The 23,400-nt window shown below is 42.1% G+C and overlaps 1 protein-coding gene across 1 annotated transcript in view; it reads right to left on the reverse strand.

Annotated features, from left to right (window-relative positions):
* EZR (ezrin) overlaps positions 1-23,400 on the reverse strand; it is a 66,795-nt gene that overhangs the window by 7,627 nt on the left and 35,768 nt on the right. The window contains exons 4-11 of the mRNA XM_044289527.1: positions 20,486-20,581; positions 17,994-18,268; positions 16,251-16,334; positions 15,425-15,571; positions 9,941-10,037; positions 5,872-6,035; positions 4,213-4,343; positions 1,033-1,193 (exon numbers count right to left, since the gene is read on the reverse strand). Of these exons, the coding sequence (XP_044145462.1) occupies positions 1,033-1,193; positions 4,213-4,343; positions 5,872-6,035; positions 9,941-10,037; positions 15,425-15,571; positions 16,251-16,334; positions 17,994-18,268; positions 20,486-20,581 (1,155 nt within the window). The remainder of the gene's footprint in view (positions 1-1,032; positions 1,194-4,212; positions 4,344-5,871; positions 6,036-9,940; positions 10,038-15,424; positions 15,572-16,250; positions 16,335-17,993; positions 18,269-20,485; positions 20,582-23,400) is intronic.

Below are 23,400 nucleotides of genomic sequence, written 5' to 3' on the forward strand. Positions count from 1 at the left end.
CACGGTGGAGGAAGTGTAATGGCCTGAGCATGCATGGCTACCAGTGGCACTGGGTCCCTAGTCTTTATTGATGATGTGACACAGGACAGAAGCAGCCGGATGAATTCTGAGGTTTTCAGAGACATACTGTTTGCTTCAATCTAGCCAAACCGATAGGTCGGCGTTTTATAATACAGATGGACAATGACCCAAAACATAAAGCCAAAGCAACCCAGGAGTTTATTAAAGCAAAGAAGTGGAAAAATCTTGAATGTCAAAGTCAGTCACCTGATCTGAACCAAACTTGTTAAAGACTAAACTTCAAACAGAAAGGCCCACAAAACAAACAACTGAAAACCGTAGTCATTGCCAAGAAAGGGTTTTTAACCAAGTATCAGAAATTAACATTTTATTTACAATTATTTAATTTGTCCAATTACTTTTGAGCCCCTGAAAAGAAGGGATTGAGTTTAAAAAAATGCTTTAGTTCCTCACATTTTTATGAAATCATTTTATTCAACCCACTGAATTAAATCTAAAAGCCTGAACTTCAACTGCATCTGAATTGTTTTGTTCAAAATCCATTGTGGTAATGTACAGAACAAAAATTTGAAAAAATGTATGTCCAAATATATATGGACCTAACTATATGTGACATCACACTCTTTAGTTAAACAAGTGGCAGGCTTACAGGAGGTAGACTTGGGCCACAAAAAGTGACAGGTAAGGGCTTATGCACATGAACTTGTTTTCTTTACGTGTCCCATTTTTTTGACGGATCGTATGCGGAACCATTCATTTCAATGGGTCCTCTAAAAAAAAAGGTACTGTGTGAATTCCGTTTACATATGTCCATATTTCTGCTAAAAAATAGAACATGTGCTATTATTGTCCGCATTACGGACAAGGATAGTACTGTTCTATTAGGGGCCAGCTGTTCTGTTCCGGAAAATACGGAATGCACAAGGATGTCACCTGTATTTTTTGCATACCGCAAAATGCATAAAGTCGTGTGCATGAGCCCTAAAAGTGAAGGGTGAATTTGTGTATTACCAGCTGCTCTTGACTCTTCATCTGGTCAACAGCTTGTTTTTCCAGCTCTTCTTTGGCACGGATGGCAGCAATGCGTTCAGACTCCAGTCTTTCTGCTTCTAACTGAGCTCTTATCCTCTCCTCTTCCAGCTCACGGGCTTTTCTAATCTGCTCTGATAATTCTGTTTAACAACAAAGTATGGATCTGAGACACAAATGCAGAAAAAAAAACTAAACTTTTCACACATTTACATTTTCACATTAAATCCTTTGTTTGGATTTAGGCCGAACTCGCATATATATATTCTTAGGTCTAATTCACGTGTCCATGATGATCCATGACAAGATGGCCAGTGGTTCATCCAAGAAGATGTCAGTGAAAAATCTGTGTGTGGTTTTTTTGCCCTCTGTGTCCATAGTCCTCAGACACTGCTAGGCCTCCTAGCAATGATCTGTGAAAACTACGGACCAAACATGGATGGTATACAGAGACTATAATGTGCGTGAGGGATGCATAATCGCAGACAAAAATAGGGCATGCCTCTGTACCGTCACCATGGACCCAAGAGCCGTGGAAAACTGTTGTAAATTCACACATTACAGTCAATGGATACATGATCAGTCTGTGGAGGTGCAGTTTGGAGCTTCTGTCACAGATTCTGTTTAAAATGCAGAAGGAAAATGTCCTGCATGCAGAACATTTTTCTCCACTTAAATTCTAGACCTCTGAACCAAACCGGAAGAAAATTATTAAGGTCAATGGGTTCAGTTTGGCAACGTTCAGGTCAGCTATGTGCTGAAACCGGAACGTCGCTCATTTTTGTTGTTCTGATCCTTAAACAGAGCAGAACAGAAAGAAATAGCAGGGATGTGAATGCCACCCAAGTCTGATGTCCCATTCTGACTGATTTCCCAACCTGATGGGTCCGATCTTTTAGCTTATATAGCTACTATAGCTACAGTTCTACAAGCTTATTATACAAATACTTTTTATGTGTAAACCCAGTCTGTGAACTTCAGGTGCACATAGCTTTGAAAAAATGTCAATTAAAAAAATGCTTTAAAATGTTTTTAGAAAGGACATTATTTAGAATGTGAGAATGGACAGAATGCAGTGTTCCTCCTTCAATTTCAAGATACAATGGGACACATTTACTACTGTGACCGTGCTTAGAGATTTTCATAAAATGCAACAAAATTGGGGACAATGTGGCACATTTTAGGTCAAATTTGCATATCTAGTTGTAAGAAAACCACTACACCTAAATTGTCCCAATAAGTTGGTATAAAGTTAGACAAAAGTGTCTAGCTATGCACCACATTTACCATGCACCATGAGCCACTGTCATAAGCTTTGCAGGTCTTTAGCCCCATTGTTCTTGAAAAAAAGGACAAGGTCTTCTAACTACATTATAATGAATATACAGTCAGGTCCATAAATATTGGGACATGGACACAATTTTAACATTTCTGGCTCTATACGCCACCACAATGGATTTGACATGAAACGAACAAGATGTGCTTTAACTGCAGACTGACAGCTTTAATTTGAGGGTATTTACATCCAAATCAGGTGAACGGTGTAGGAATTACAACAGTTTGCATATGTGCCTCCCACTTGTTAAGGGGCCAAAAGTAATGGGACATAATAATAATCATAAATCAAACTTTCACTTTTTAATACTTGGTTGCAAATCTTTGCAGTCAATTACAGCCTGAAGTCTGGAATGCATAGACATCACCAGATGCTGGGTTTCATCCCTGGTGACGCTCTTCCAGGCCTCTACTGCAACTGTCTTCAGTTCCTGCTTGTTCTTGGGGCGTTTTCCCTTTCAGTTTTGTCTTCAGCAAGTGAAATGCACGCTCAATCGGATTCAGGTCAGGTGATTTGCCATTGCATAACATTCCACTTCTTTCCCTTAAAAAACTTTGGTTGCTTTTGCAGTATGCTTTGGGTCATTGTACATCTGCACTGTGATGCGCCGTCCAATGAGTTCTGAAGCATTTGGCTGAATATGAGCAGATAATATTGCCTGAAACACTTCAGAATTCACCCTGCTGGTTTTGTCAGCAGTCACATCATCAATAAATACAAGAGAACCGGTTCCATTGGCAGCCATACATGCCCACGCCATGACACTACCACCACCATACTTCACTGATTAGGTGGTATGCTTAGGCTCATGAGCAGTTCCTTTCCTTCTCCATACTCTTCTCTTCCTATCACTCTGATACAAGTGGATCTTGGTCTCATCTGTCCATAGGATGTTTTTGCTGAACTGTGAAGGTTTTTTTAGATGTCGTTTGGCAAACTCTAATCTGGCCTTCCTGTTTTTGAGGCTCCCCAATGGGTTACATCTTGTGGTGAACCCTCTGTATTCACTCTGGTGAAGTCTTCTCTTGATTGTTGACTTTGACACATATACACCTACCTCCTGTTGAGTGTTCCTGATCTGGCCAACTGTTGTGGATGGTGTTTTCTTCACCAGGGAAAGAATTCTTTGGTCACCACCACAGTTGTTTTCCGTGGTCTTCCGGGTCTTTTGGTGTTGCTAAGCTCATCGGTGCGTTCCTTCTTTTTAAGACTGTTCCAAACAGTTGTTTTGGCCACATCTAATGTTTTTGCTATCTCTCTGATGGGTTTGTATTGTTTTTCCAGCCTAATGATGGCTTGCTTCACTGATAGTGACAGCTCTTTGGATCTCATCTTGAGAGTTGACGGCAACAGATTCCAAATGCAAATAGCACACTTGAAATTAACTGTGGACCTTTTATCTGCTCATTGTAATTGGAATAATGAGGGAATAACACACACATGGTCATGGAAGAGCTAAGAAGCCAATTGTCCCATTACTTTTGGTCCCTTGGAGGCACATATGCAAACTGTTGTAATTCCTAAACCGTTCACCTGATTTGGATGTAAATACCCTCAAATTAAAGCTGACAGTCTGCAGTTAAACCACATCTTATTCATTTCATTTCAAATCCATTGTGGTGGTGGTGTATGGAGCCAAAACCGTTAAAATTGTGTTGATGTCCCAATATTTATGGACCTGGCTGTATTTTTGCTCCGCATCTGACCCACATTTTTGCTACTGCAGAACAGTTGACTGGCAGGGGTGTGGGGTGTCAGACAGATATTGAGGATAGGCCATCAATATAAAAGTACTGGACAAATCCTTTAACTCTTTTCTGGCTTACCTTTTTCAGCCTTCCTTGTCTTCTCTTCATACTCCTGCAACCTGAGCATGAGTTCCTCCTTCTCCCTTATCATCAGTTCCTTCTCTTTCTCAACAACTTCCCTCTTCTTCTTCTCATTTTCAAGCTGCTGCCTGTATGGTGAAAAATCAACAAAGAAAAATGTATCTTTCTCTTCTTACTAATATGACCCAGTGGTATTACGAATGTGCTATGTTCAGTACTTGATCACTACAGTTGAATCCCCACAGGGTTTTGTTTGTGCATTTAAAATTGCAATGTAAAATGTCTGCCGTAAAAAAAAAAAAACGTATGCTGTTTTTCTCGTGAATTTTAAAGTAGTTATCTTATCTTAGACAATGGGGGCATATCGCTAGGATATGCCCCCATTGTCTGATAGGTGCGGGTCCCACCTCTGGGACCCGCAACTACAAGGAGAACGGAGCCCGAGAGAGTTGCGGTTGGAGGACCCCGGGGTCCGTCCACCACCAGGCACAACTCCCTGCCTCTCCCATTGAAGTGAATGGGAGCGCACCCCGCATGCACGGCCACCGATCCCATTCATTTCTATGGGTCCGACGGAAATAGCCGAGCGCTGGCTATTTTCGGCGGCTCCATAGAAAAGAATGGAGGGCGGCTGCGCATGCGCAGTGTGCCCTCCTCAGCTTTTTCTATTGTGTCAGAGAAAACGGATTTGTCCCCATTGACTTTGTGGGGTTATGACGGATCCGTTTTGCTCCGCATCCCAGGGTGGAATGCAAACCGCAGCATGGTGCGGTTTACTCTCCAGTATGAGAATGGAACGTAGTGCATGTTGGAGCATTCTGTTCTACATAGTAACATAGTACATAAGGCCGAAAAAGACATTTGTCCATCCAGTTTGGCCTGTCATCCTGCAAGTTGATCCAGAGGAAGGCAAAAAACCCCTGTGAGGTAGAAGACAATTTTCCTCACTTTAGGGGAATAAAAATTCCTTCCCGACTCCAATCAGGCAATCAGAATAACTCCCTGGATCAACGATATCTCTCTAGTAGCTATAGCTTCTGTTCAGTTACGTTTTGTCCCCATTGTCAATGAATGAATTTATTTCCGGTGATGAGTCCTTATGACGGATCTCAATACCGGAAAATAGAAACGCTAGTGTGAAAGTAGCCTAAAAAGGAATCATTGAAGTGTGGAATGCCAGCTAGCAATCTATAGGTTGGGTCATATCATCAGGCTAACACTATACTGCGATTTTCTGTAGCGCTACTGATTTAACTATAATTCTGATTTTAACTATCGAGCCATGGCTGCAGCCCAAATGAATTCTTTAGGTGGTATACAGTCTTCTGGACAGTAGCACTACATAAAGTCACAGAGACACAATGGCCTAATTGTAAGGCTGATTTGATGAAAAGCCCAACATGCATATTTTCAGTTTTACAGTAAATTGAAGCATCAGTTCAACAGAAATGTATGTAATGTGTATCGAGTTGTAATCCCTCTAAAAATCAGTTAGAATTTCTTCTGTTATTAGTAGGAGATTTCTGACTAATGTACTGTATTTTCCATGCATCTGATTCCTACAATTACAGTACAAAAACTCCCATTAGTTCTAACAGACATATGGTTTCAGTATTTGGGAGCCATAAATCAGTAAAGTACTGGGCTTCTCCTCACCGCTCCAGCTGCTTTTGAGTCTTCTCTTCTTTGGCCTGAGCTTTCATCTGCTGTACTTCAATGGTGTCTGGCTTTCTGCGGCGCATGTACAGCTCATGATTACCCATACAAAGCTGCAAGATTCTCTTGTTAATTCTCAGGCGTGGAGCATAAAATACAAAGTCCTGAAATTAAAAAGCAGAATAAATTATACCCAGGCAAAGCATTTTTTAAGTTTTTTTTTTTACAGGGGAATACTTGATAAAAAATAACAAAATAACCATTACTCCTCCCTGCATTTGCCAACACTACTGTAGTTCCCATTGCTCGCCACACTGGAAATGGCTTAGAATGCCTACTCAACCAATCACTAGCTGAGGCGGGTCTCCACTCTGGCCAGTGATTGGCTCAGCAGGCGGTCGAAGCCATTTCCTGTCTGTCAAGCTCAGGGCCAGGAAGTGGAGAGCAGAAGGAACAGCTACAGAACAGCAGCAGGCTATCCTTGAGTATTTAAACCTACAAGAAACTGAGTCTTTATATAACCATAGGTATAAAAATAACAATAATATTTATTAAATCAATAATAATACAATAAAAGGATGGAAAAACACAACCACAAAAGTGTGGTACCGCTGAAGGACAAAGGGTCAATATTATAATTAGATCACATATAAAGACTGTGTGGGGACAGTATTAAACACCATAATACATGTAAATCTCAGACCTATTCTGTTACAGCATAAGTTTAAAGTGCCTAGTGCCAAATATAATTCACCAAACTAACACATAAGTCAGAAAAAAGCCCTCACACAGAAAGGAAAGCAAGGTCATGTAATACAAAGCTTACCCATGCTGTTAATGTTAACCTCAGAAGGATCACACACCCCGACGCACGTTTTGGCAAAACACCTTCTTCTGGGGAACCTATTTGTTCTATCCGTGAGTATAATTTGTTTTGCTATTTTTAACCCATTCTGTCTCATTTTTTTAAACATAGCCCTGGAAAACCCCTTTAAGTGCATTGATAAGTGAAAGCTAAGTTGAAGATCAATATTACCAATTTTGAAGGCTAGTGGTTGCTTAAATTACTGCAAACTATCTAAAATCGACCTGAATCATATTATAGCTTCACAAATATTTCTGCTATTAACGGTATACTAGCTGTATTTCCTTAGGTTCTGTTCATATTTCATTTAGCCTATACATCAGAGATATAAATCAGGAGTATTCCCCGATGTAACTCTGACATACAACGGCCATTGCCCACAATGTAAAAAAAAAAATTGAAAAATACCTGTATACTTCACTGTATATGTTTTTTTATTTTTTTTTGCTGTGGCCTATTGTATGAGAAACTGCAGAAAAAAAAGTATGCTGACACCTATCACCCTAACAGAGACCAAAAGGACACTCTTCTGGCCTCCACTGGATGATGGGGGCTTTATTGGCTACAGTAGTGTTCCAGTGCATATATCAAATGCAGTAGGATGATAGTTCTAGCTGTACTTATACCCAACTGTAGCTTGTAAATTAAGGGAGTTTTCCAGGAGTTCAACATTGATGGCATATCCACGGGATAAGTCCTCAATATCTGATTGGTGAGGGTCCGACACCCAGCAACCCCGCAGATCAGCTGTTTAACCGCTACCCGGCCGCCTAACGCAGGATTGCGTCCTGCGGGCGGCCGGGTTATTCCTCTTTGACGCACCGGCGTGTCATCTCGCGAGACGCGAGATTTCCTGTGAACGCGCGCTCACTGGTAAGCGCGTTCACAGGATCCAAAGGTAAACAAGTTCATCTACAGCCTGCCAGCGGCGATCATTCGCTGGCAGGCTGCAGATGCTATTTTTTTTTAACCCTTGAAAGGTATATCAGACTCTGTTATACCTGCTACCTGGTCCTCTGGTGGTCCCTTTTGCTTGGATCGACCACCAGAGGACACAGGCAGCTCTGTAATAAGTAGCACCACACTACACTACACCCCCCCCCGTCACTTATTAACCCCTGATCACCACCCTGTCATTGATCACCCCCCTGTAAGGCTTCATTCAGACGTCCGTATGTGTTTTGTGGATCTGCAAAACACAGACACCGCGGATCTGCAAAACACGGACACCGGCAATGTGCTTTCCGCATTTTGCGGATCCGCGCATTGCCAGAAATATATAGAAAATGCCTTTTCTTGTCCACAATTGCGGACAAGAATAGGACATGTTCTATAGGCTCTACAAAAAAACGCAGTGTTCGCCCGATCAGGCCTGATCTTGTGCGCAAGAAAGCGGAAATATATTTTTTGTTTTTTTGTTTTTTCTTACAAAGTCTCATATTCCACTAACTTGTGACAAAAAATAAAATCTCACATGAACTCACCATACCCCTCACGGAATCCAAATGCGTAACAATTTTTTTACATTTATATTCCAGACTTCTTCTCATGCTTTAGGGCCCCTAAAATGCCAGGGCATTTTTATGTATTTTTTCTCTTACAAAATCATTTTCCACTAACTTGTGCCAAAAAAAAAAAAAAACTTCTATGAACTCGCCATGCCCCTCACGGAATACCTTGGGGTGTCTTCTTTCCAAAATGGGGTCACATGTGGGGTATTTATACTGCCCTGGCATTTTAGGGGCCCTAAAGCATGAGAAGAAGTATGGAATCCAAATGCCTAAAAATGCCCTCCTAAAAGATACTCATTGGAATTTGGGCCCCTTTGCGCATCTTGGCTGCAAAAAAGTGTCACACATGTGGTATCGCCGTACTCAGGAGAAGTAGGGCAATGTGTTTTGGGGTGTATTTTTACATATACCCATGCTGGGTGAGATAAATATCTCAGTAAAATGACAACTTTTTATAAAAAAATGGGAAAAGTTGTCTTTTACAGAGATATTTATCTCACCCAGCATGGGTATATGTAAAAATACACCCCAAAACACATTGCCCTACTTCTTCTGACTACGGCGATACCACATGTGTGACACTTTTTTGCAGCCTAGGTGCAACTTTAGGATTTCACAGGGCATTTTTTACACATTTGAATTCCAAACTACTTCTCACGCTTTAGGTCCCCTAAAATGCCAGGGCAGTATAAATACCCCACAAGTGACCCCATTTTGGAAAGAAGACACCCCAAGGTATTCCCTGAGGGGTATGGTGAGTTCATGTAAAATTTTATTTTTTGTCACATGTTAGTGGAATTTGAGACTTTGTAAGAAAAAAAATAAAAATCATTTTCCGCTAACTTGTGACAAAAAATAAAAAGTTCCATGAACTCACTATGCCCATCAGCGAATACCTTAGGGTGTCTACTTTCCGAAATGGGGTCATTTATGGGGTGTTTCTACTGTCTGGGCATTGTAGAACCTCAGGAAACATGACAGGTGTTCAGAAAGTCAAAGTGCGTAAATTCACATTTTTGCACCATAGTTTGTAAACGCTATAACTTTTACCCAAACCAATAAATATACACTTATTGCATTTTTTTTTTTTTATCAAAGACATGTAGAACAATAAATTTAGAGAAAAATGTATATAGAAATGTAGTTTTAATTGAAAAATTTTACAACAGAAAGTGAAAAATGTTGTTTTTTGGCAAAAAATTTGGTCAATTTTGATTAATACAAAAAAAGTAAAATGTCAGAAGCAATGAAATACCACCAAATGAAATCTCTATTAGTGAGAAGAATAGGAGGAAAAATTCATTTGGGTGGTAAGTTGTATGACCGAGCAATAAACGGTGAAAGTAGTGTAGTGCAGAATTGTAAAAAGTGGTCTGGTCATTAAGGTGGTTTAAGCTAGGGGAGCTGAGCTGGTTAAAGAGGCTGCTTCGCTCTGGTGAGTGTTGCAGCCTCCTCACTTGAAAGAGACGGAGCCGCACATAAGCCATGTGACGTCACTGGTCTAGGAAGAAGTCTTCAAATAGCTGATCAACGTGGGTTTAGGTGGGGGATTTCAGCAGTCCGACCCTCACCAATCTGATACTGATGACCTAGGTCATCAATGTTGCGCTCCAAGAAAATCCATTTAAGTGGTTTGGACAAAATAATTTAGGAAACGAGTGTTGCTTAATGTTCATTACATATTAATACTTACAGGTGCCTTCTTGTCGATTGGCTTAATAGTGAACTTTTTGTCATTGAAGGAGATGTTCCTGATTTCACTCCAGGGGAAACCAATCTTTGGGGTCAATCTAAGATAAAGAGGAGGATGAAAACAAAACCATTAAAATTAGCATCTTTCATGTTCTGTAAAAGTCTTTAAATTCACTGTCCAAAAATCCAGCACATGTATAACGCGCAACAATTTGGAACCTCACATGACACAAAGCAGAATGCTGAGCATACACAAATAACAATTCTGCACTGCTCACCTTGATCTCGAATACGTAGTTTTATATAGTTTTCTATGGAGGATTAAAGTATTGTCTGCTGGGATAATATTTCTTAGAAAAGGGCAGAATGGGTTTGTAAAAAATTAGAGAATCATTACTCTCTTTACCAATCCCCCGCCACAGCCGTTCCAACTCTTACCACGTCCCAATGGTTTCTTCTCCCTGGTCCTGGCGCAACCCAGAAAATGGTAGGAGATGCTTGATCAGCCAGTCACTAGCTGAGGAAGGTCACTGCTCACCCCACTGATGGGCAGAGGAGACATCTCCTTCCATTGTCTGTTTTTTGAGCCAGGACCAGGAAGTGGAGACCAATGAGACATCAGAACAGAGGTGGTAGGGCATCGATAATAATGATACTTTTATTTGTACACCACTTATCTGAGAAACATTATCTGACCAGGAAACCCCTTTAAAGATGTTTTGCTGTATATTATTGAATGTGTAATAAAATGTATGTGCAGGTCACACTGAGACAGGTGATTGGCTGCAGCAGTCACCTTAACGTCACCACCGAAGCCAGGTTAGCTGAGTCCAGTGGGGAGAAATGGGACAGCAGCACTGGTCTCTTGCCCAAACAACCCCTTTAAGGCAATATTCACACTGTGCTGGATCGCACAGCACTATACAGACTTATATTGCTGTGTAACCCCTAGTCCTGAAATCTATTGTATTACACTGACATACTGCTGTCAGTGTAATAGAATAGATTCCTGGATCCTCAGGGTTACACAGTATTATAAATGAGTATAGTGCTGTGAGATCCTCTCAGAGGAGCAGAAGTCAGAGTAGGACGTCTCACAGACACAAGCTGCGAGTTTATCGCATTCAACTCATGTGTGTCTAGCCTAATAGTTTCATCTTAGCCTCACAATGCAGCTCTAACCTATTCTAGCGAGATGGGATAACTTTGAATAATGCAGCCAGTTATGGTAAAACTCCAGACCTTAAAGAGGAAGTCTTATGACATACATTTATGGCACAGCCCTAGGATACGTCATAAATAGCTGAGAGGTGCGGATCTTATAGTAAGTTCTACAGTTTTGTTGTGTGGATAAAATGTGCTTTACAATGCTCAGGCAAAACGCTTCTTCCTGGGAATACCTAACACACAGGGTACAGGATGTGCAGTCACAATCATCTTGATATAAAACAAATCAAAGGTGCTTTACAGGTGAAACTTGGAAGATGGCCACAAAAGGACTTGGCAACGTAGAGGAGTATCACAGTGGGTGTAAAACTTTCCTCAAAGCACAATGCCAAATTATTAGATGAACTGCAACCAACTGCCCTTGACATAAACTCTGCACATATCTGAAAACTGCATCAGGGCTCACAAACTCTAAGAAAAGCAGTCAATTACAATAAGGAAATGAGTCAAAGGCCAATAAAAAGCCCTTTAGCCAAGTATTTGAAGTTTCTGAGCCATTTAGTTACATTTTTCTGCTCTGTGCTGTATTTTGGAGCTTCCTGCAGCTTGCAGAACCTGTTTGTGTCTCCATAGTGACATCGTAGGTATGCTGTACTTGAAATAATGAAAAAAGTCCTGGCAGTTTCTATTACGTAACCCACAGACAGGCACTCCTTGTTTCTCCACAGGGTGGAATCTGGAAGGATGGCAGCTTGCGAAAGAATGACTTCATGTTCTCCTTTCTATTTCTCCAGAAAGGGTTGGGGGCTGACCACACCTTGTACTGAGCTCTTCCAGCACGCATCCCGACCCACATAAAACTGCCTAGGTCTCATTTGGCATTGGTACAATCAGACATACAGGCACCGTATACCACTGAGCAGTAGACCAGTCTACAATACAATGTACAGAATCTGCCATATCTAAGGAGCTGGTCACTACTGTACACTGAGCAAGTGTAAGCCTATTACAGAAATTACTCATAGCTATTATATATACGTGTATTGTATATTCACATATTTCCTTAATTCTTAACTCCTTAAGGGCCAGCTTTTTTTTTTAAGCCTTTAGGATGAACCTTTTTTTTTTTTTTTTTTCCGTCATTGCATTCAAGCATCATAAGATTTTTATTTTTGCAGTGAGGCAGCTGTATGGTGGCTCGTATTTTTCAGATGCACCATTTTGGGGTACATATAACTTATTAATCAACTTTTATAACTCACTGATTTTACATTGGAATGCACTTTTCCATTCTTCTTTCAGAGGAACAGAAGACTGGAAATAAAATATCCATGGAAGAGATGGATGGATACTCATTCTGTTTCTAGCTGTCAGCAAATGACTATAACGTTTAAAAAAAAAAAAAAAATGAAACATGTAAAGTAAATGGGGCTAACCACTGTTCAATGGACCAGTGGCGTAACTAGAAATGACTGGGCCCCACAGCACATTTTTTAATGAACCCCCCTCCCAAAACTTCTTTGCAAACCCCTCCTGCCGTACAACCCCCCTCTTCTGCAGCTAGTCAAGATGGCTCTCACAGGTGCTCCGTCCCTTTCCTACAGTGTCATCGTATATAATGTCAATGTATATTACTGTTGAGGCGGCCCTGAAATAAAAGATTTTTAGTCCTCATTCTAGGTGGGCTCCTTCTGAGGTCAGGCCCCAAAGCAGTCGCTTCCCCAATAGCTATGCCCCTGCAATGGACGATGCTCACCAAACATTGCAGCTTTCTCAAACAGCTGATCAGCAGGGTGCTGGGAGTTTGATCCCAACAATCTCATATTGATGACCTATCCTAAGGATAGTCCATTAATTAATATGAAAATCCCGTAAAACACCTTTACCGTGTGGTATAATTGACATGTTAACTTTAATCTGTGAGTTCATCCGATTAAAGTTTATATAGTTTTTTTGTGTGTTACTAATTTTGTACAAGAAAAAGAAGTCTCAATTTAAAAAAAAAATTCTGTGTCACCACATTCTGAGACTCACAACTTTATTTTTCCTTCAACAGAGTTGTTTGAGGGCATTTTTTGCAAAATGGCCTGTATTTTGTATTGGTACCCATTAATTTCGGGTACATACAACTTTTGAATTGCTTTTATTTTTTTTATTTTTTTTTATTTTAAAGGGCGCAGAGAGGTAATTTTAGTGAGTGAGGCTGGCCCAGCCATGGCCTAAATCAGAATACAGTACTACTCAATGGAGATGGGGCCCAAATGGGAATACAGTACTACTCAATGGAGATGGGGCCCAAATGGGAATACAGTACTACTCAATGGAGATGGGGCCTAAATGGGAATACAGTACTACTCAATGGAGATGGGGCCTAAATGGGAATACAGTACTACTCAATGGAGATGGGGCCTAAATGGGAATACAGTACTACTCAATGGAGATGGGGCCTAAATGGGAATACAGTACTACTCAATGGAGATGGGGCCCAAATGGGAATACAGTACTACTCAATGGAGATGGGGCCTAAATGGGAATACAGTACTACTCAATGGAGATGGGGCCCAAATGGGAATACAGTACTACTCAATGGAGATGGGGCCCAAATGGGAATACAGTACTACTCAATGGAGATGGGGCCTAAATGGGAATACAGTACTACTCAATGGAGATGGGGCCTAAATGGGAATACAGTACTACTCAATGGAGATGGGGCCTAAATGGGAATACAGTACTACTCAATGGAGATGGGGCCCAAATGGGAATACAGTACTACTCAATGGAGATGGGGCCTAAATGGGAATACAGTACTACTCAATGGAGATGGGGCCCAAATGGGAATACAGTACTACTCAATGGAGATGGGGCCCAAATGGGAATACAGTACTACTCAATGGAGATGGGGCCCAAATGGGAATACAGTACTACTCAATGGAGATGGGGCCCAAATGGGAATACAGTACTACTCAATGGAGATGGGGCCCAAATGGGAATACAGTACTACTCAATGGAGATGGGGCCCAAATGGGAATACAGTACTACTCAATGGAGATGGGGCCTAAATGGGAATACAGTACTACTCAATGGAGATGGGGCCCAAATGGGAATACAGTACTACTCAATGGAGATGGGGCCTAAATGGGAATACAGTACTACTCAATGGAGATGGGGCCCAAATGGGAATACAGTACTACTCAATGGAGATGGGGCCCAAATGGGAATACAGTACTACTCAATGGAGATGGGGCCTAAATGGGAATACAGTACTACTCAATGGAGATGGGGCCTAAATGGGAATACAGTACTACTCAATGGAGATGGGGCCCAAATGGGAATACAGCACTACTCAATGGAGATGGGGCCTAAATGTGAATACAGTACTACTCAATGGAGATGGGGCCCAAATGGGAATACAGTACTACTCAATGGAGATGGGGCCTAAATTGGGAATGGATTTTTACTGTGAGAGCCTAAACAGGGATTATTACTCAGTGCGGCTGGGAGCATGGGGCCTAAATGAAGATTATTACTGTGGGTGTCTAAATATGAATTATTATGTGTTCATGGTCTTGGCAGTATTATTCTATGTGCTAACAGTGTAGCAGTATTATTTTGCTTTATATAGTGTTATTAACGGTAGTGTTGGTCTTGGAATACAGTGGAGCATGGTTCTATAAAAAGGGACATATCCACAGGTTAGCGGGCACAATACTTGGCTTTCGCAAGGCACTGGCAACCCATGCTATGCCACTAATGGTTCGGTACGGATGTTGCAATACCACTTTTTCCATTTTTGTTCCCCAATAATAAAGCCTCTTCTGGTTAAATGTGCATTTGGTTTTTTTTCAACGATTAAAAACATTTTTTACTGTATTTTTTAATTCCACAAGGGGAATTGTGCATGTGATCCTGCCTGTCAATATTCTACTAACACACACCCTATTAGAGCCTACATCTGACCGGGCATAATATGCTTCTGTACTTGGTAAACAGTGGCTCCCCATGATCGCATCATGTCAGGGCGATGGAGTGACAAAGTGAGTCACCAATTCCTTCTCATCGTATGTGGAGTTTGATTGGAGTAGCAGTCGAGCATGTGTGCTGCCACTCTATATAAAGTCTACTGGGCTGACAGAAACAATGATTGCACAATTATCCCCTATCCTGTGTATAGTTGATAAAGGTCTTTTGTTGGATACAGTACCTTCCTCAAATACATATAACATGCAGAACTTAACAATATCTTTTATCACGTAGCCATCAGTAGATAATAGGTAAGGCAAGTTTGACATTTCTTTGTACTTTTCAGAGATTGACTTACTTGTCATCGTGCTCATAAATATTTAAGCCCAATGAGTCAACTCCCAGCCAGAGGTCAGTGCCCTTTTTATTCTTAATTTCAAAGTAGTTAATACCATACATCTCCAAGTCTTGAGCTATCTTCAGATATTCCAGCATTGCATCCTCTCTGCAAAGCAAGAACATTTGCATGCATGAGGGTCTTGTAAGTAGAAGCAAGAAACCCACAAAATTAGCAGCCATCACCTAAAATTAGCATGGCAGAAGCAAGAGATAACAGGTTATAGTTCTAATTGCAGATGTTACTGTATAGCATTGTTAATACATTGAAGGATCTTCTTGTGGTATTTCCATCGTATAAAGTGGCATATGCCATCACTTTATGGTTTAGTAGGGATCCTACTCCTGACCATAGGTACTGCTGTACAGAGAACTGTAGTGCGGTCGAATTCGGGTGGTCAGGATCACCGCTGCACAGAAGAGATGCAGCAATATAATAATGATGCATCCCCTTTATTCTCAAGATAGGTGGTGGTCCCAGAGGTTGAACACCCACAGTCATAAAATGCAATATACCATTATTTTACAATATAGGAAAATCTGTTTATGATTATTTGACGACAGCCTGAAAACGGATGCAGTCTTTTACCATTGATTTCTATCTCCTTAATAGGATAAAATGTGTTGCTATATGGGCCAGATTCTGTTTCTACAGTTTAACCATCCACACTGCACATGTTTTTCAGATATTTTGAAGTGAATGAAAGCAGAAGTGAAGACAAATCAGCCAGTCACTTTCGGATTGCTATATGTGACTGGGGATGCATTTTGTATGGTTGAAGACTTACTTGAGCATGCCCCGATGCTCTGAGTGCCACACCTCAATCCTCTCCTCCCACTGATCTCTGGAAAGCTTGTGCTGATCCAACACTCTAGAAAGGAGAAACAAGCACCATTTAGTCTGTCACTCATTCACAGACAAGTTAAATTCCTACAAGTGTTAGACATTTATAAACTGACACCAGGATGAATATGTGAATCAAAGCTTTTCCAACACTAAATCTGTAAAGAAATAAATAAAATGCAGCACACGAGGAATTTTTACTTGATAAAGAAGTCACATCCTATTTTTAACATGTTCAGGACTAACATATAATATTTGAAGGGCTAGCTCCGCTGAATGTAATTATACATTTCCCTTAGCAATCCACTGCTTCAGTCTGCAAAAAAGTACTTTAAAGGTCTTATCCAGTTTACTATATTGATGACCTATCCACAGGTTATCAGATCAGATCAGTGGAAATCTGACTCCAGCACCCCCGCCAATCAGTTGTTTGAAGAGAACGCAGCGCTCCTGAGAGCATTTTACGGGCTCGCTGTCGACATTGCAGTGGTGAGCAGTGAAATTACAGCTCCTCCGCCCCAAGCACTTGAAAAGGATGGAGAGTAACTACGCTCTTTCCCATTAAGTGAATAGGACAGAGGAGCTGTCTCACCACTGCAATGTCAACAGCGAGCAGGTAAACAGCACTGTGTTCTCTTCAAACTGACCACCACCAATTTGATATTGATCCTGAGGACAGGTCATCAATATAGGAAAGCGAGCAACCCCATTAAAGCCATATGCAAATGAGCAGTTAAGTGCACCGAGGATGGGCCTAAGCCAATCTGTGCACCCTTGCTCTTCCTGCTTCCTCTTCAAGACCCTCCTCTTTTTCTGGATGGACAGGGCCAGATTCCTGCATGTCACCTCACCTTTTTTTACTATCTAGTAGTGTAACTAGAACTAAAACAGCTAAACATTGTGGAGATCCTAACCCTACTCCTTGAACTGAAATTAACAACATTAATGAGAGAGTATTGCTCTCAGTTTGAATGAAAACTCTTGGAAACAGGTAAACTACTACTCCATTCAAAGAGAGAACTCGGGGTCCACTTTACACTGTCATGACAGTAGGGGAGCCAGCAGCTGGTTCCCCGATGACCCGTTATTTATCACATATCCTGTGGACAGGTGTTTAAGAGAATCTGTCACCAGTGCCCTCCCGATCCATAGCTGTGGTTCACCTGATTAAAACACAGTTGTTGTTTTTTGTGTTAATCCAAGGCGCCATTACCGAGTTATGATCCTTTTTCTTTATATGCAAATTTGGCACTTTGTGCAATGAAGGTGTCACCATTGCTCTTGTTGTACCCAAGCTCCACTAATTCCTGTGGCCAGCCCCTCCCTCGCTGATTTGATTGACAGGGTTGAGGAAGGGGCTGGCCACAGAAAGGAGTGGTGCTTTGGTGTAACAAGAGCAATGGTGATGCCCTCATTGCACTAAAGGCATCATTTGCATATTAAGAAAAAGTATAACTGCGGAATGGACCATAGATCTACAAAAAAAATAAATGCTTTTTAATCAGGTGAACCACAGCTATGTGTCTATTCAAACAGTTTACTAGGAGGTCTCTTGTGACAGAACCCCTTTAAAAACTTTTTATGTGATAAACCCCTTGAAATAAATGCAATGAAGCAGAAAACAACCATTGTGTATGTTGTAACATATACACGTCATTAAACAAGGCTTTTTCACTTATGGGCTTACCTCTGTGGTAGTAGACGTTCTGAGCTCAGGTACCCAGACTTGTGTGTTTCCCGATTGTAGTCTCCAAACTTGGCTTGCACAGCATAAGAACCAAGGAGGACAGCGGTCTCAGGAGGACAATACACTTCATCGCTCAAGATACTGTCTTTGACTTGTAGGAAAAAAAGTTTCTGAGTGATGTCCTGGATTAGCTCCTCAGACACATCTTCAGGAAAGAACTTGGCACGGAACTTGAACTGAAGAGGGTTCTCTTTTCTCACCTCTTGTGCAGACACCTGCTCAATAGAAAGTGGTCAAATCACTACCATAAAACTACATAGTAGACTAATACTGTAGGAAACTCTTAGCATTTACACACATGTAAAAGATGTAGTACAAAAGAAACGTGTTGCCTATAGTATTACAGCATTTTTTATTGTTTTTAATATTATAGATAGGAGTCCCGCTGGCTTTCTGGAGAAATATGTTACTTATGTTGTTGTTTAGTCTACAGTAGTTATTAGGTTAGTGTTTTTGACTGTGGAGCTAAAGTGCTACACATGTAGGTGATATACATCTGAAATGATAAAACACTCTGTGCCTTGTCTGACCATGTCTTAGTACACAAGGCTGCACATGTAATGTAGTCTCAATTGTTAGAAATGTTTCTCGTCGCCATCTTGGACTAATCCTATTACTAGGATAAGTAGGAATAATCCTATATCCAGTAACTTCCCGGGCACTGATGAGAAGCTCTCCCTTCTATCTCTGATCCAATTGTCAGATCTACTCATTCTAGAAGTTAGGCGGCCTACAAATACTGTTTTCAAGGAACTTTGAGTGAGCCCTGCCTATACGTGCCCCACTATCATCCAGTCATCTGGAAAAGTAGCTACAATTATTATAAAAATATATACATGACAGACAGGTCATTCAGAAAACTGACATGGTCAGCTCAAAGGGAAAATGTGGGATTTAAAATGAGCCTCCAAAATGAACGGCGGGGCCGGTTGGGCATGTGCTCAGCCGCCCCATTCATTTCACCCTGCCATCTCCAGAACTCCCATAAAAATGAATGGAGCAGCTGAGCACACACTTAACCACCCTCTCTGTTCAATTCAAGGGGGCTCCATAGGGTAGGATAATTTAATATAACAGGAATACTCCATTAAAGGGGTTTTCCCGTTATAATTAGATTTAAGTAATGCCTCTGGCCTGCCTCCTGAAAAGAAGCTTCACACTTACATGGTCCACATCTCTCCAGTCCTCGGCACTGCCTCCGCTCTCTCCATCTTCCGGTACCTAACACGGTTTACATCTGACTGGCTATGGGTATGATCACACACACCGCTCCAGCCTATGACTGGCTTCGGTGGTGATGGTGCCACAAGCAGAACGTCACGGCAGATGCCAGTCATTGGCTGGAGAGGTATATGGAGCACAGCATGTAACACAGCAGATATTCTACCATGACAAATACTACCATGCATTGTGACATTTCAGTAGGACTAGCAACATCACCAAACATGAGCAATGGAATAGCTTTGACTGTAATCCTTCAAATACTAATGTACGGTAGCATTATAACTACCAGGGCACACCGGCGTAACTTTTCCTCTTTAAAGCGCTTTAACAAGCTGTGGTTTAGCTGCATTTCTGGCACGGCAGTTACACTATAATGGGAAGAACTACATTTTGATAGAAATTCCCTTAAAACATGGAGTTTTACTTTAACGATCTTTAAAAAGGTACAAGGAATCATCGTGGATTATAGGTACGTGTCACCGAGGTTCCTGGCCCTGGTGGAGTAAAAGCCAAGTTTTTAATGTGTCAGCAGCAGTTGCTGTTTGACACCTTGATACTTAGTATGGCTGCAATAGATGATCTGAAACGGCTCTAACTGGGAGTAGTCAAAGTGCTGGGTGGGTGACTACTCCCCATGTTCCAGGCTGGGTTTTGCCAGGCATAAAACCAGCCAGCACTGCCAGGTGAGGAAGATTACCTCCGTCTGACAGTGGAGCTCCGGAGGTCTGTGTGCTGTGATCTGAAGGCTGTGTTGGGATAAGCGGCCTGAGCCGGGCTGGAGGGCTCAGACCCCTGTGAGGGCGAACAGGCCGCCTAACGCCTGCATGTGGACTTGACAAGGCAGAACTTCCAACAGGGTGTGAGGTAACACCCAGGAGAAAAGATGACTGTTTTGTATATTAACGTTTCATGTGTGTGAACGATCACCAAGCAACTTGCGTTTTTATTTAGCTTTCACGTGTGAATAAACACTGATGTTTTAAACCAAGAACTCGTACTTTGCCTCTGTGCTGCACCCGCTAATCCTAACTACCAGAGCAAATCCCCACAGATCCTTTCACAGTACAGGGCTCTCTTGAATGCTGATGTTCAGGTAACATGTCCAGCACTGGTTAAACAGTTACTGTGTGATTACAGCTGGAGGATCAACAACCATCTCAGGAATTCAGTATGGACTTCTGAACTCTGCCACTGAACGACAAACTTACTTTTTTATCCAGTTTCAGCCAATTTGGGAATCCTTTATTATCTGTGCATTGCAGTCCAAAGTACCACACTTCTCGCAGACCCACAGTCTTAACAACCTGAAACATCAAAAAATGGTTAATGACTGACCCAAAAATGCTTACTAATACAAGTAGAGACCAGTTAGGATAGCAGTGACCAGTTTTATGTTACCCTTAGGCTGGGTTCACACCTGAGCGTTGCGCAAACGCGCGTTTTTATGCGCGATTTTTTCGCGCGTATTTATGCACGTTTTTGTAATAGTAAACGCGCGTTTGACGCGCGTTTGTGTGATTGACTACAGTGTCCTATGGCCACAAACGCGCGTCAAACGCCCCAAAGTCGCTCATGTACTTTTTTGAGCGTCGGGCGTTTTACAGCGCGATCGTACGCGCTGTAAAACGTCCAAGTGTGAACCATTCCCATAGGGAATCATTGGTTTCTCCTTGTTGAGCGTTTTACAGCGCGTAGGAACGCGCTGTAAAACGCTCAGGTGTGAACCCAGCCTAACTGCTAAGTCCTAACAGCCCCAGCGTATGCACAGGAATCCTGATATTCATGAGTAGGGATGAGCAAACTTGTGTTTTCAAGTTCAGCGTACAAGGTTCAGGTTATCTAAGAATTCCGTTATGGATTCTATGGACGATAACGGAATTCTATGGCGGCATGCACCACGGAAGCCTATAAGAGGCATTCTGTATTGCATTCTGTCATAATAGAAGCCTATGCTGGCTAATTATGAGGCAATGCCTCTTATAGGCTTTCGTGGTGTATGTCGTCATTGAATTCAATTAGGCTACATGCACAAGACAGTGAAAAACAATGTCCGTTAAAAACGGACATTTTTAATGGACGTTTATTTCACTGATGCCTTTCTGAGAAACTGACGTTAAAAATTGACCCATTCAATTGTATGGGGGAAGTCTGTCAGTGAAAAACGGACAAGATAGAACATGTTCCATTTTTTTGACGTCCGTTTTTTTCTTGTGATGGACGTTAAAAAAATGTACATCACATGTCCTTTTTTCACTGCCATGTGCATGTAGCCTTATGGTCTGTGGTAATGGAATCCAGAACGGGATTCTTTGATAACTGAACCTGTACGCCAAACTAGAAAACGCAAGTTCACTTATCACTATTCATAAGCTCCTGTCTATCTCCTGCCTTTGACTGAGGCCGTGGAACATGGCCGTGAGCGGTCCGTGGTATCCTAGCCTGGCTTCATGCTGCCGCTGCACTACAGAAATACACTCATATGATCTATACGAGTGTATTACTGTAGTGCAGCGACTGCATGAAGCGCACGGCGTCATAGCAACCAATGACGCCGTGCGCTCCTGCTGTCCGCAGGATGCCAGGCCGGGATACCACGGACTGGTCACGTCCGGGTTCCACGGCCATGTGCATTCGGCCTGACAGTTTATTTCCTACTGCAATCAGTGGCAAGTGGGTGGATCCGTCCGGATGCATTCCGTTTTTACAATGGATATCATCTGGACTGAACACTGACCCGTTCATTTTAATGGCTATCTCACTGATCTGTTTGTTCAGAAATGTCAGCATGTTCTATCGCCATCCGTTTTTGACGCAGGAACGGTCTATTCAGGACAATCGGTCAGTTAAAACAAAACTGACTTCACGCGTATGAAAATCGGATGTAGAACAGATGCAGTCCTGATGGAAAAAAAAACTGAAACCACTAAATACAATCAATATCAAAACTGATCTAACTTGCATGAAAAATCAGTTTTTCACTAAGGCTGCTGACACGTTCAGGCTTTTTGATGCATTTTTGAAGCCAAAATCAGGTGTAGATCACAGGAGGAGAGAAAGTTTTAAGGACAGATACAACTTCAGCTTCACTTTTTTCAATCCACTCATGGTTTTCGCTTCAAAAACCACATAAAAAAATCAGACCGTGTGTCAGCACGCTAAACAGACCTCAACACAATTCATGTCGCTCATGTGATAGAATGGGGGCGGCTAAAGTCACTGCACTGATTATAAGGTGAATGCATATCTTCACAATATGCCATCACTTTATCAGATGAGAATAACCCTTCCTAAGGCTACTTTCACACTTGCGTTAGGAGCGGATCCGTCTGGTGTCTGCACAGACGGATCCGCTCCTATAATGCAAACGCTTGCATCCGTTCAGAACGGATCCGTTTGCATAACTGTTTATTTCAGATCTGATTTTTCACTTCGGAAAACTCAGATCCGACAGTATATTCTAAACACAGAAGCGTTCCCATGGTGATGGGGACGCTTTATGTTAGAATATACTGAGAGCTGTGTACACGACTGCCCCCTGCTGCCTGGCAGATGCTGCCAGGCAGCAGGGGGCAGACCCCCCCCCCCCCCCCCTCCTGTATTTAACTTATTGGTGGCCAGTGCGGCCCCCCCTCCCTCCCCAGTATTAAATATGACCAGTGCGGCCTCCCCCCCCCTCCCTCCCCAGTATTAAATATGACCAGTGCGGCCTCCCCCTCCCTCCCTCCCCAGTATTAAATATGACCAGTGCGGCCCCCTCCCTCTATATTTATTGGTGGCCGGGCCAGTGCGGATTCCAAGTATTGTGAGCAGTGCGGCCTCCCCTCTCCCCCCCTAATTAAAACCCCCCCCCATCATTGGTGGCAGCGGAGAGTACCGATCGGAGTCCCAGTTTAAATCGCTGGGGCTCCGATCGGTTACCATGGCAACCAAGACGCTATTGCAGTCTTGGCTGCCATGGTTACTTGGCAATAAATACAAGCATTATACTTACCTGAAGAGCTGCGATGTCTGACCGGCCGGGAGCTCCTCCTACTGGTAAGTGAAAGGTCTGTGCGGCGCATTGCCTATAGCACAGACCTGTCACTTACCAGTAGGAGGAGCGCCCGGCCGGTCAGACATCGCA

This window comes from Bufo gargarizans, chromosome 4, assembly GCF_014858855.1.
Source record: "Bufo gargarizans isolate SCDJY-AF-19 chromosome 4, ASM1485885v1, whole genome shotgun sequence".
Taxonomy (NCBI): Eukaryota; Metazoa; Chordata; class Amphibia; order Anura; family Bufonidae; genus Bufo; species Bufo gargarizans.